This window comes from Carettochelys insculpta, chromosome 1 (genome assembly GCF_033958435.1).
Source record: "Carettochelys insculpta isolate YL-2023 chromosome 1, ASM3395843v1, whole genome shotgun sequence".
NCBI classification, from domain to species: Eukaryota; Metazoa; Chordata; order Testudines; family Carettochelyidae; genus Carettochelys; species Carettochelys insculpta.
The window spans coordinates 235,622,717-235,636,835 of record NC_134137.1 but is presented as its reverse complement, the minus strand read 5'-3'; the positions used below and the strand labels follow the sequence as shown (position 1 = coordinate 235,636,835).

General features: G+C 48.5%; 1 protein-coding gene across 1 annotated transcript in view; it reads left to right on the top strand.

Moving 5' to 3' along the window:
- The first annotated feature begins 7,028 nt into the window (after window positions 1–7,028).
- The window catches only part of LOC142017466 (alpha-2-macroglobulin-like protein 1), a 60,768-nt gene continuing 53,677 nt past the window's right edge, over window positions 7,029–14,119 (top strand). The window contains exons 1-7 of the mRNA XM_075002343.1: window positions 7,029–7,087; window positions 7,679–7,862; window positions 10,010–10,172; window positions 11,084–11,136; window positions 12,187–12,207; window positions 12,846–13,005; window positions 13,887–13,971. Of these exons, the coding sequence (XP_074858444.1) occupies window positions 7,029–7,087; window positions 7,679–7,862; window positions 10,010–10,172; window positions 11,084–11,136; window positions 12,187–12,207; window positions 12,846–13,005; window positions 13,887–13,971 (725 nt within the window). The remainder of the gene's footprint in view (window positions 7,088–7,678; window positions 7,863–10,009; window positions 10,173–11,083; window positions 11,137–12,186; window positions 12,208–12,845; window positions 13,006–13,886; window positions 13,972–14,119) is intronic.

Here is a 14,119-nt window from a genome sequence, read left to right as displayed (position 1 = left end):
GGTGCCGGCGTTCGGGAGCTCCGGGGCACCCTGCCATGCACTCACAGGGCACATGTGCTCTGTTCCATGCAGGTATTCCGGTTATCAATGCCATCCTCCTGCGGGGGGTCATCCAAGTTGGGGACCTTGGTGCTGCCAGGGAGGGATTTGCTGGCACCGACTGCTTGGGGGCCCTGGATGGGACCCAGATCCACGTCCGGGCCCTGGATCACAGTGTGGGGCAATATATCAATAGAAAGAGGTACCACTCTGTGGTCCTCAGGCCCTTCGGGATGCCCAGGGCCGGTTCATGGATGTCTATATGGGATGGTCTGGGTGAGCCCACAATGCCAGGAGGTTTTGCAACTTGTGGCTGAGCTGCAGAATGCAGGAGGGGAGCTATGTCTCCCCGTGGGACCGCCCCATTGGGAACACCACCATGCTGCCTACCCATTGCACCCGTGGCTCATGCGGCCCTATGTGAGACAAACCAAACCCACCCAGGAGCGGTTGAGTGAGCGCCTGAACTGGGCCTAGGGCACAGTGGAGGGAGCCTTTGGCTGCTTGAAGGGGTACTTTTGGTGCCTCCTCACGCGGCTGGAGGTCAGCCTCTGGAATGTGCCTGCAGTGGTGGGTGTGTGCTGTGCTCTCCATAATATTGTGGAGGGCAAGCATGAGCAATTCATGCAGGGGTGGGTCGTCGAGGCTGTGGCCGCATATGAGCAGCCGGCCCATGCCCCATGCTGTCAGGTGAACTGGGTCAGGGAGGCCCTCAGGGTCGCCTTTGCTGGGGTGCCCCAATGACCCTCCCCAGGCACCATCCACCCCCTACATATGCCCCACCATTGCCCACATACAAACACTCCTCACCACTGCCCCCCAACAACCCTCCCCCACCTATCACGTGGGACACAGGAGTGTTTGTAAATAAACGTAACTCTCAACATGAATAGTCTTTGAACAACAACATGAGTGAGGAGGCCTATATTACAGGGGTGAATGGCAGGAACTATGTACAATGTGGTGGGGGGAGTGGGGGCACCTGAACCTGGAGGTGGGAGGGGGCAGGGGGCCTCAGTCTTCCACAGCAGTGGGGGGCTGTGACCCATGCTGCAGGAGCCCCCACCACCCTGGGTCCAGGGTCTCTGGTGGAAATGGGACAGGGCTGGGACCACTTGGAGGTAGGACTGTGGTGAGGGTGCTGCGGCCACAGGCTTGGTGACAGGGGCTGGGAGGGGTGGGGGAGCCAACCCAGCATGGCCCACGCTGGCAGTAAGCAACTGCACCAGGGCAGCTGGAGGGACATCAGGTGGGAGCAGGGCCGTGAGGTCAGGAGCAGCAAGGGTGGTGACGAGATGGCAGGGGAGGTGGCAGGGAAGGTGGGTGGGTGGTGGGAGCAGGTGCTGGACGACAGCCTAGGTGAGGGGCTGGAGGGCCCAGGCCACCTCACCCCAGACCTCCTGCCACCACCCCATGTCTTCCTTCTCCAGCTCCAGCTACTGCCAGAGCCAACATTGCTCTTCCCATGAATGAAGCCATAGTGGAACTGACAATGACCATGTGGCAGACACCTGCATCAGCACCACCTATCAGTAAAAGGGCTGAAAAAAATACTTCATCCCAGCTAAAGCGATGGACTTTTTATTCTCACACACAGTCCAGCTCCCTCATGGTGGAAGCTGTCGATCACTGCTTCAAACAACTCCCATTTCCACTTGACACAAGACAAGCATCGTAAAAAGCTAGGAAACTTTCAAGATTTAAAGAAAGACTATTACCAGGAGAAAGAAGAAATCTGTAGAAAATCTGTAGAAAATCCTTAGACATCTGTCTTCATGTTATAAGCCTCTTTGTATCACTTTGGCCCAGCCTGTAAAAATCAAAACCAGACTTCCAAACCTTAAGATTTTGAGGGTATGCACATCTGATTGGGGATTAAACTAAGACGCCACCTTTGAATATGCATGAGATGTCACTTCACAGCCTCATGGACAAACTCCTAAAATGGGCATCTGCAGGTAAACAGCCAAGATGTACCACCTGATGACCCTTGGTGACCCTTACCTCTACTTTACACTAAACTGGATTACCAGTCCGACATGACCATTGTGATTTTGGCACATTCTGATATCACACAAAATAAATGTCACATTCTACATCAACACACTGGCCCCTTTTTCGGATAAATGCTGCATTCCGTGTCTGCACACTGGTCCTTTTTGTCCCTGTGAAGTTTAACTAACCAAGCTGAAAGGTCTGGAAATTCAGATATGTTCACACTTACCTAAATATGTTTTAAAAAGTGCTAAAGCACCTTGAAGTGTGATCCTGGTATGACCTGTGCGTTACTGCTAAAACAGAATAAAACAAAGAAAGAGAATAGACAGGCTTGAATATAGGCTTACGAGCTAGATACCCAACACATATATGCTTATAGGCTACACTTGCCTTCAGCTTCTGAGGCGTATGGTGGCCACAGCATTTGTAACAAGGCATATCCCACTCCATATGTTCTTTTATTCAGGGATGAGTAAGCACTGTGAATATACTAGCAAACACAGTCTAAACAAAAGAGTCACAGGGCCCCCAAAGGCCATCACATCACTGCTAGGGTGGACAAAACCAGAAAATGGCTATACTGGGGTCCACTTTTAACAGAACCCTCCATCAGTTATTACCATGCCAGGCATCCCTGATAGGTTAGGGTGCTCATCATACCACACGGGGCAAGTGGTCAGTGACAGAAACCCAACATCACATCAACCCTGAGAGCTCCGGGCAATATACGACACATGCTATCACTTCCTACCAGCGACACAAAACAAATCTATTTGCATACTAACTGGCAACATCCCATGTTCTAAGTCCGTTGACAAGGAGGAGCTCACTCTCAATCTCTGTCCTCAGAAGCCCTGGAATGATGAAACTGGTGCATTTTCAGCAACATAAATATCACAGTATTTTACCCACTGGGGTGCCAGAACACAAGAATGGACCCACTAAGCAAACAGTTCACAGAGGAGCACAAATGGAAAATGCAGACAGTATCATCAAAATGCTATTCCAGAAATGGGGCTACCCCCCATTAGATCTATTTGCATCAGCAATAAATTGCAAGTGCCTACCCTTCTGTTCCGGAGTGGGCCTAATGCCCAATCATCTCAAAGTGATCTTAACTCCAGTATGCATCTCCGCTGATGTCCCTAATTTTGCGAGTCATTCACAAGACACAGATTGACAGATCACACATCGTTCTGGTTGCCTCTACCTAGCCCAGGCTGTTTTGGGTCCCTGGCTTCTCGTTATATGTGGTCCACAAACGCTTCCCTTGCAGACAGACCTTCTGTCACAGAACAGAGGCTGAACGCTTCAGCCGAATCCAAAGATGCTCCACCTCAAAGCATAGCTCCAGCATGGAGAACTAGACTGTTCAGAATGAGTGGAGTAGGTATTAATAAAGAGCAGACTACATGTCACTCAAAATACCTTTGGAAATGGAAGAGATTCTTGATACGGTGCCTACAAAATAAACAGACGGCACTGCTACCAGCTCTATTAAACAATATAATGAAACAATCTGGCTTAACCCTTGGTTCAGTAAGAGAACGTCTAGCAACGATTATGGCCTTTCACAATAAGCTAGAAGGGACACCAGTCTTTGCTAATCCAAGACATTTTGTATTGGTTATGCAGGCAGGTACCATGAAGTTTGACAATGTGTAGCTTCGTGGGACTTGACTCATATGCTCAAATATCTGAACAGCCCACTTTTTGAGTCATTAGTGACCTGCTTACTTCAACATATGTCCGTGAAGGCCATGTTTTTGGCAGCCATCATGTCAGCTAGCAGAGTCAGTGAAATAAGTGCACTGATGGCCAAACTGCCATATTCCTTATTCACTAAAGACAAAATCATGCTCTGACCACAACCACATTTTTGCAGAAAGTAGCCACTTCCCTCCGTGTAAACCAAACTACACACTTACCCATGTTTTATCCAAAACCAGACAGGGATTCACAAGAGGTTGTCCTGCACACACAAGATGTCAGGTGAGCCGTAGCATTCTGTTTAGACAGAACCAATCCCTTCTGTAAATCAAGACTGTTCATCTCCTCAACAGAACAATCCAAGGGTTTTGCATTGTTGCCCCAGAGATGATCTGAGTGGTTTTCCACCTGTAGCCACACCTGCCATCAACTGCCCAATAAAGAGCCTCCCTGGGGCTTCACATGAGATCCAGGCTAGGGCTACATCCATACCCTTCCTACACAATGTACCCTTAGTAGATATATGTAGAGCTTCCACCTGGGCATCAGAGCACACCTTTGCTCATCGCCTAAGGCTCTATGTCAGACACCACAGTTGGCCTTTACAGTGTTCTCAACCACTACACATATAATTCCAAAGCCCCTACCATCCGCAGTGGAGCACTCCTTCACAGACACCAAAAGTGGAGCGCCCACAGGGATGCTCCTCAAAGCAGATGTTGTTACTGCTTTTGTGCTGTAATGATGGTTCCTCAAGTGTGGCCCTGTGAGATCGCCACTACTCACCCTCCTCATCCCTTCTTTGGAGTTCTTGCTATCAGGCTCTGTGGGAGAGAAGGAAGCGAAATGGTTGGGTCATAGGCACCACAAAAGGCCCCAGCAGTGCGGTGAGACAGCTATTGTGCATGTGTGCCCTGACTGAGCACTGCTACCTAAAATCTCTGATCTCTGGGGCAGGGATGCGCTGATGTTTAAAGTGGCACACCCACAGGGACATGCATCTTGAAGAATCATCATTACTGCACAAGACAAGTAGCTTCTTCCTTTTATAGAAGCATCTTGGATCTCAGGCAAAGGGGCAGATTTGGTTCTGGCCGTACTAGCCCTCAGACTGCAAGGAGGCCCTTTTCTTGGAAAAGATGGAAACTGGAGAACACATCTTCCCCAAGATAAAGTAACTTTGTTGTCATGATGCAATGGAGATGAAAGCAGAGGGAAATTATTACAACCAAATGAGAATGAGCCTCAGTCTTCATACCAAAGACTCAGAGCTCAGACTGTACGATAACACCTTCACCCAAAACAAAGGTAGCATCAGTGAAAACTCTTCTCCGTTCCCTCCATGTGCTACCCTTTGCAATGTGTCACAACCCTACTCCAGAGCAGCCCAATGCTAGGGACTACAGAGGTGTTCAGCCTCCACAGCCTGGCTTGGGAGGAAAAGCCTGGTTCTTGCCTGAGCTTTCAAAGTCTCTGACTCTGCAAACGCAAGAGATTTCCCCCAGCCCACCAACCTGTGGGTCAATTCTAAACATCTGAAAGTTCAGTGTCTGTGCAGATGTCAGACCTGGCTCCCGAACAACTGCTGGCTCCTGTCTGAGTACTGGACTGAACCAAAACAAGGGATTTGCCATACCCCAACTTCGGGAGTTTTAAAGATCTAGCTCTGAATGTGTGGCTAGTATTAATGAACAGGACCTAGACTCTGCTCCATAGCTCAGTAGGACATGTTTAGGTATTAGGATGAGAGCAAGTGACTCAGGAACAAGTGGATAGTCGTGGATGCCTCTGTTCCCTAGTCAGCTCTCTGTCCCTGCTGCTTTGTTTGTCAAGTTGCATTCTCCCTTCTTCACTGTAGACCCAGAGGCAGAGTTTCTGCTGGGTAGCTGGTGAATCTGCAGCCACTGGAGACCAAAGTGCTCAGTGTATTTATTCCCAGGACAAGGTCTGCATAGATCCAGTATCCCTGCTGCCCAGATCTGTAAGGGGCTGTGAATGTTGGGGCTTGTGACTTAGCGCTGGGGATAAGGAGGGAGCTGTTAGCTAGTTATGGTTGTTGGTCTGTGTGGCTTTGCAGAAAGTGGCAGAAGAGGGCACTAGAGAGGTTTGTTGGGGGAGTTTACTGGTACGGAGAATGACCAAGAGCACCCAAGAGTCTCTTGGAACTCAGCCCAGGACCCCTGAGCTCTGTGTGCAGGCACATTGCTTGCTGCCTGCCCCTTCAGCCTGTGACACCACTGGGCGCAAGGGGCCTTGAGTTGAATGCCAGCCTGCTTTACCACTCCCTGTATATTTCCCCTGCTGTTTTTCTCCTTTATTGTAGTCTTCTGGAGTGTGTGTTCACTTGGGGGTGGGGGGAGGTTGGATAAGGCATCCCTGGGATGGAAGGGACTTTCTCTGTTGTGCTCCTCCTCTGGGCCAGAGCTACTTGCGGAGCAGAGTCTGTCTTGGGCACAAGGGTGCTAAAGTTACAATATGCTAACTGGCATCAAGACAGCTGGACCTGAGCGCAGTCCCTGACCCTAGGCATTACCAATAACCGGCACAACCAAGCCTGGCAAAATGCCTGGCTCTGCTGTTGTGTGTGGGCTCCTGAGGCAGTGCTGACACTGCAGGTTAAGGCAACCCCAGTGCTGGTTTGCTACAGTGCTTTTTGCCTAGCGTGACCGGGGTCCTGAAGAAGAGAAGGTCATTTGTTCTTTTCGGCCCACTCTCCTGAGCCTGCGAACGCATGAGCAAGGTAAAGCCGCTTGTCGGCCGACTTTCTAGGGCACTAGGAAATGGTTCTCCTGAGCCATCCCGTTCCCCTGCCTGAATTGCATGGCATAATTGCCTTGTTTGCTCCGAGGAGGAGCTTGCACAGGAGGCAGTACAATGGGCAATCTATTTCCAGCCAGAACAAAGGGATACAAGTGACAGGTGATCAGGACCAGGCCCGGGTCACTGAGCAGCAATGTTCAAGCTGTTTATCCAGGAAAAGCCAGTTTGGTCAAATGTTTCTGTAGGGATTTTGGAGGGGAACACCGTGTACTGGTTGGTGGACAGAACACAGGAAGCTGTCATTGGCTAAGGGGCCGTCTGTACAGTACACCCACCTTGTGATAAGGAGTATAATCACAGGAAAGAGACGGAGAGAGAGAAGGGCAGGGAAGACCGTGCCCCTCCCGTCACTTTGCTCAGGCAGCCCCCAGAGGAAATTACCAAGCAGCTGCTTCAGAGACCTTGGAGGAAGAGGAAGATTTCAGCCTCTGCTCCCCACATGCTATGTGTCTCCTGGGAGGATGTGGACAGTCATCACCTTCAGCTGCTTGCTGCACATCACAGCCACTTCACCCATACTGTGAGTGATACCATAACTGCATTTCAATCCCACTCATCAAGGGGACAACTTAAACAGATGGACCATTTTCTCATCTAGTCTGCTATCCTGCTTTCCTTCACGTCAGGTCAGACCAACGGGATCTGAGTCTGGGATCTCACCTCCCATACTAGATCAGATCATTCGTCCTTCAGGTCATATATCCTGCCTCAGGCTCGTCTCTTGACACGTGGAGCCTGGCATTCTGCCCTTACCACACTAGGGCAGATTATTGGGCCATCTTGACTGCAGCCAAAGGAAGCTATAGGTTTCTGGAGGACATAAACACCAAGGTGGGAGAGGTGTTGTTTAGGGGAATCAGGAGGAAAAAGACAGGAGTAAAGATAAGAAAATTAGCATAGATACCTCCAACCTGAATTAGCAGGAGCCATTTCTTATGAGTGAGGGGGCAACTAATCCCGTCTGGGGTCCCCACTGAAATTATATCTAACTGCATCCTGGAAAGTGACCATCCCGCTCGCGGCTGTTGGGCAGCGTGTGTGTCTAGGGATGCTCATTCTTGTGTCTGACTCCTCACTGATTCACAGCTGTGCTGTTTTCTCCCTGCTTCAGACATTATATGGTGGTGATCCCTGCAGACCTCCACTACCCATCATTCCAAGCTGCCTGCGTTCATATCAACTATAATGCCAGGAAGCTCTTTGCGACCCTGCTGCTGGAGCGCTCGGGGGGCCATGATGTCTTGTTTCAAAAGGAGATCATGAATAAAAAGACCTTTGAGTGCAGAAATTTCCAGGTGAGCCTCTCCCTGCCAATGGTCTTGGTTGTCCTCCAGCATTTCCCACTCTTCAAGGTCCAGAGTGCAGGGAAAGGTGGCTTGGCAGCCCCTTGTGGCTGTACCCTGTAGTTATGCCCAAATCACATTTCCCACACTCGCTGCTCCCACTAAAGTTTCTCCACCCTGCCCTGTAAGGACCCACTGCAGCATAAAGCAGGACAGGTCTATCTCCACGCTCCCATTCCATCCCTGGCCTCATTCCTGAGACAGACAGTGAGGAGGCCAGTTAGTGCCAAGCAATGTTCCCCTTAATTTTTTCCACCTATGTATCAAATACATTTAGTTGTATGCACCAAGGCATGTGCAGCTGTGCACAACCAGTAGGAATACATGGTGCCGGCTGTGGGCACTGGGCAACATTTGAATCTCTTTGGGGTGACCGCCCTCACACGCAGCATACAAGGAACACTAGTGTCAGGTGTGCTGGTGCTTGATTGTGTGATGCGGGCACTAGTCCTGCTAGGAACTGGACTGAGAGCCAATAGTCCAGTTCGCACAGAGGCTGCTGACAGCAGCCAGAAGGGAATGTGTGTGCGTGCTATTTGTAAGTTGCATTGTCATAGCTGATTCTCAAGAGGAGAGAATCTTTTCAGAGAGCTTGGGTGAGGGAAACCTAGCTCCATGGGAGTGGTTGCTGATTACACTGCAGTTTTCTCTCTCCCTATTCTATCATCTCTTAATTTCATGTGCTCTTGGGGCCTTTGCCCACCCCACCCTTTCATGTGCCAGGGCTGAGAGGCATCATTTGCCTTCTCTCTGTGCTATTGCGGTCTCCTGGGCAGCAAGAGGATGGATGCAGCCCATGATTGGCAGGTTCCTAGCTGAATCTGGATCTGGGGAGCAGAGAGTTTTCAGCTATGTGCCTCTGGGTGAGGGAGGTGTGAGTGAGTGCTGTCACAGAAGACCCGTTGGGATGTTCCCTGGTGTGCTGATTATTCCACTGACACCCACCTTCTTGCTCTCTGTTAGCTCCTCAAGACCCTGTATTGCTGGGGCATTTCCTTGGATCTCCCCCAGTCAAGGCACAGAGTTGGGGTTACTACCCTCTGCAGAGCAATGCAGACACTGATTTATTTTAGCTCTGGGAGGATGCAGTTCTAGGGCACAGCACCCAGGAAACAAACCCCCAAAAGGGATAAAACCCCATCTGTCTTTCTCTGCAAAAAGATTTGCATAGGGAGGGCTCATCAGATAAGCTCCCTTTATCAAGGAAAAGGAAATATGCACTGTGGTAGCACTCCCAGGTAATAATTACTTACACTGGGCTTGAATACAAACAACAGAGCTTTTATTAAGCAAAAACAAGAGGATTTAAGTGGTTATAAGTAAAAACAGACAGATGAAAAATGAGTTCTCATATTAAAATAAAAGAAAAATGCATAACTAGTTGTAACTTCCCAAGAGACTCATGGCATATAGAGTTTTACCCTAAAAAGCTGTTCTCATGTCAAGTGAAATCTTCAAACCAAAGCTGTTGTTTTTCTCAGACTGGGGCAACAGCCTTTCATAGCTCATTTTTTTTTCTTCTTACAGTGTGTCAGGCAGATTCCAAAGGAGGCTGAGGAGAAAGGACTGGTAGCTTCCCGTTGCTTAAACAGACTTCCCCATAGGGCAAGAAACAGTTTTTCTCCAACATCTTAGCCCATGGACAAAACACTAGGTCAAAATGGCTTTCAGTAGCAGGTGGCATAGCTACATGTCTTTCTAATACCAACCACCTCTTAAACTTAGAGGACACACTAGGCTGTTTACAAGTTGTTAAGCTGATCACCCAGTCATTAGGGTTGGAGCAGCAGCAATGGCCTTCATTAGCACATTTAAAACTATAAGCAGACATACATGCCATATTTCTAACTTCGCGTTAAAGAAAGCTACGTGCACAGAAACAGGATACACAGATCCAGCGGATTATAACATGAAAATGGTATTTTGTCCAAAGTATCTCCCAATTATGCATATGTATATTCCTAACCCATTTTCACAAAGCATGGGAGGAGGTCTGTCACAGGAGGGTTCAGCTGTTCTCCTTTCCCCTCCCCAGCTCTAGCCCAGGGTGTCAGGGAGCTAACCTAGGGGCAACTTATTCCCTCTCTCTTGATATTCAGGTTGTGCTTCCAGCTAACAGAACAGAGGAGGTTGCCAGCGTCAAACTGTTCATCACCGGCCGCAGGATTGATATTTATGAGGAGAAGAAGGTCCTGATCCACAGAGTCAACAGTGGCACTTTCATCCAGACAGACAAGTCCGTTTACAAACCAGGACAGAAAGGTAAGCGCTCCAGCCAAGAGCAGGCAGTGCCCATATTTGTGTTTGTCCCCTCACATACACCTCCTGCCTGCACACAGCCTGGAGCAGATCCTGTTGAGAAGGGTGTATGGGTCATTTTCCAATATTGTTGCACCCTTTTCTCTATCCCTGGGGGCCATTTCAGCCTTCAGCTTACATTAAAATTGCCTCTCAATTGCCATGCTGGCTTGAACTGACAAGTAAGGCTATGACATTTCAGGGTGCACGCCACAGCAGAGTGAAGCTGTGTCCTGCACCTTGCAGTGCCTCACAGTGATTTGCTTCTTGGGCTCCCAACAAAGTAGTAGTTCATTTTCAAATGATACCTCACAAGGCATATTTTATGTGAAGATTATTACAATGGTGCATAGGACATCATTACAGTGGTGCATATCAAAAGGCCATTCCGCTGGGCCAGGAACACCAGAGCTCAATGTGTTCCCAGTGTACCATGCCAATTTTACCCAGCTCAGGAATTTCTCTGGCAAAGCTGCCTTACGTACAGCCTAGTTTATGTGTGAACTTCACTGTCCTCTATCCAGAGTACAAACTGCTCACCGGTATGTCATAGGGTCTATATTGGTAACAGTCAAAGGAGAGTCTCCTTTAGTTCAGGTGGATAGGAACAGGGCTCTTGAAGCAAGAAGACCTGCGTCACATCTCTCCTGCTGTGAATGGCCATAGCATTGTAGCATTGTGAAGCAGTGACGGCTGCGGTTCAGGACTGAAGGAATGGGAGAGCGGGGGGCTGCGGGGGATGACTGAGATGCACTGGCGGAGCTCTGTTGGGTAGCCCAGTGCTGAAATAGCAGGGGGATGCAGGGCAGGGCTGAGGTAAATAGCTGGTAGGTCTCTATCTTTTAAATTGTTTCAATTTTCTTTTCTCCTCTCAGTGAAATTTAGAATTGTGACCATGAATGAGAATTTCATTCCACACAATGACACGGTGAGACATGTATGAGAGGATGTGAAGGAGTATCCCCTGTTCCATCCCTTCCATCTGAGTCTTTCCCCATCCTCGTCTAAGTGCTGACTCTTCCTTAGTTCCTAAATTCATATATCGGCCTTGTTTGTCAAGAGTCTGAAGAGGACCAAGAGCCGTAATAACTGGTAACCTAGTGTTAAAGGTAGGTGGGAATGAGCCCAGTTACTTAGCAGGGAGCAAGTTACTGAGCATTGTGTCAGCAAGGCGGCCGACCAACACAGAAATGTTATAAATGCTGATTCCTTAATGAGTATCTATTCACTCCATCCACTGGCTGTGTGTATGCAGACTCCCATCTGGGAATGGCAGGGGAGCACTTGTTTGTTAAGGCATATCCCATTACCTCCTTTTGAATGTACTGTGAGGAATGGATTGTTTTTTAGTGAGAGCTTCTTCAGGCTACAATTTACCTGGGACTCATTCTAATGGATGAACATTTCATAGCAGAGTCTGACCAAGGAGTCTAACACATGGGCCAGTCAGAGGCTTGAATGAAAGCCCATGGTGCAATGAGGGTGAGGGCCGGTGTGCGCTGGCTAAGGTGAGATCCTGAGGCCACTGATTAATGGAGGGTGTGTCACTGGCCGTTTCACTGGGAAGGTGGAGCATGAGCGTATGTGCTAGGACCCAAAAGATAGTGAACTATGTCTGGGCAGGGTGAAGCCAGAGGAAACTCTGGTGGTGGCCCGTAACAGTCCTGATGTGCAAATCGGTTGTCCGACCTGGGTATAGGGGCGAAAGACTAGGGCCAGAAGGGGAGGGAGTGTAGGAGAACACTGTTTGGACAAAGAGGGTGATTATCAACCTGGCTTTTACACTCTTCCTCTCTTCAGGCCACACTGTAAAGGTTTGTGCCAGTGTCTCTACTTCTCTGGTGACCCATACGTAATTAGTATGTTTGTCCCTGAGCTGACCTTGCAGGTCATTGGTAAAACTGCTCTCCTTGAGAAGCTTTGTGTTTCTAATGCACTGTTTATACTGCTAATGTTGCTGCTTTTTTTCCCTCCCCAGTACCCGCTGGTGTTCCTTCAGGTGAGTGCCACACAAACAACAAAGGCATTTTTTGGTGTGGGTTGCAACAATCTGTTTAAATTCTTGGCTATGTAGATGCTATAGGCCTATGTTTTGAATTTTAGAAGCTAATGAGTTCTAGAATTTACATGCCCTCAGGGTTTCCCTGTGTATTTTAGAAACTTTGAACCACGTTCTGCTCTGTTACACCAGTGCAAATTGGAGTTACTTGAGATTTACATGAGTATAATTACAGTTTAGAAAACAATGTTTTCTTTAGATCAGAGCATCACTGCTCTTAGAAGCTACGGCTATGTAGTCTTGAGGATTTGTGGAATATCTAGGCTCAGTGCTTTTTTTGTACCAGTATTGAGTACTGGCACCTGGGCAGCCACAGCCATTGTATTGGCCACGGGTTGGGGCAGGGAGCCAGCTGAGTACCACCTCTTCTTCTTTTTTACACAAAAGGCACTGTCTAGGCTATATGAAGCCCAAGTGACAATTGATTCTAGAAGCTTTAGAACTTGTGTTCCAAAGTCAAGGTCACTTTAGAACCTGCTAGGTAATATAATCTAGAACACTTGAAATAGCTGATGGTATGCATTCTGGATCATGTAGATGCTGGAGCAATTAACCATGCCTCTCTTCGGTGGGTATAGGACCCTAACAATAACCGGATTGGCCAGTGGCTGGATGTGGCTCCACAGGAAGGCATTGCAGATCTTTATTTCCAGTTAGCTGCTGAGCCCCCGCTGGGGACATACATCATCAGCGTGGCCAATGACAAAGCACACAGCAGCTTCTCTGTGGAGGAGTATGGTATGATTGAAGAGAAAGACATCTATAGGGCATGGGGAATTTTGTCTGGAGATCAGGTCATAATTGGGGAGAAGAATTGCAACCTGATATGAGAAATCTCCTGTGGATGGATGGGGAATTGCTTCCTCAGAGGGAAGGCAATCACCTCTGCAAAGGAAGGGCATCAAATCTGGTCTGATATGAGAAGGTGTGCCTGGATATTGCTAAGGAAGGAGATGATTCTATGATCTCCTGGCTCAGTACACGTCTCAGTCTGGTGAGGTACAGACTGTAGAGGCTATGACCGGACAATAGCAGCACTGGAGCTTTCTGTCAGAGCTGGCTGATCCCCAGGCTGACTGTAACAAGGATATTCGGAGGGTGATTTTCAGAAGAGCCCAAGTGACACAGGAGAACAAGTCCCAGTAGCTTTCAATGGGATATATGTTCCTCAGTCATTTGAGTGCACTGGTTTTTTGTAGGGGGCAAATTTGAAGTTCTATGCTTCCCTTCCGAGAGCTGACGGAGAGAGTTCACAACTCAGTGTTTTCTGCCTGATCTCCTTACAGAGGTATAACAGAAGCACACTAAGAGCTGTGGCAGCCTCTTTTCCTCTCCACTCATTAAAAAAAATCTGTTATAAGATGAGGGACATGGTCGTTATTATTGTCATTGTCATCATTATTGGGCCCAATTATTGTTATTTGGGCCCCTACAGAGCCACAGATCCAGTACCAAGAGGGTGAAATAGGCTGGGGTGGAACTACACCGGCATTTCATAAAAGAAATAAGTGGAACCCCCAACCCTATCACAGTCCCGTCTCATGAGCATTGTCTCAATGGCCTGCTACTCACCAGGGGCATGACTTTTCCCTCCCTTCTCTCTGCTTCTTTCCTTCCAGTGCTGCCAAAATTTGAAGTGGTTTTTGAGGGGCCAACTCAGATTTATGCTTTGGCTAAAACCTTCCCACTCTTTGTGTGTGCCAGGTAAGGTGGCTGATTTTGGGGGGAGGGAGATTCTAATAAAATCCAGCCTGGGATGAGTAAGCCCCCCATCTATTAGAGCAGTGATTTTCAACTGGTGTGCCACAAGAACTGTCTAAGTGTGCTATGGAAATTTCATTAATTTCCCTTC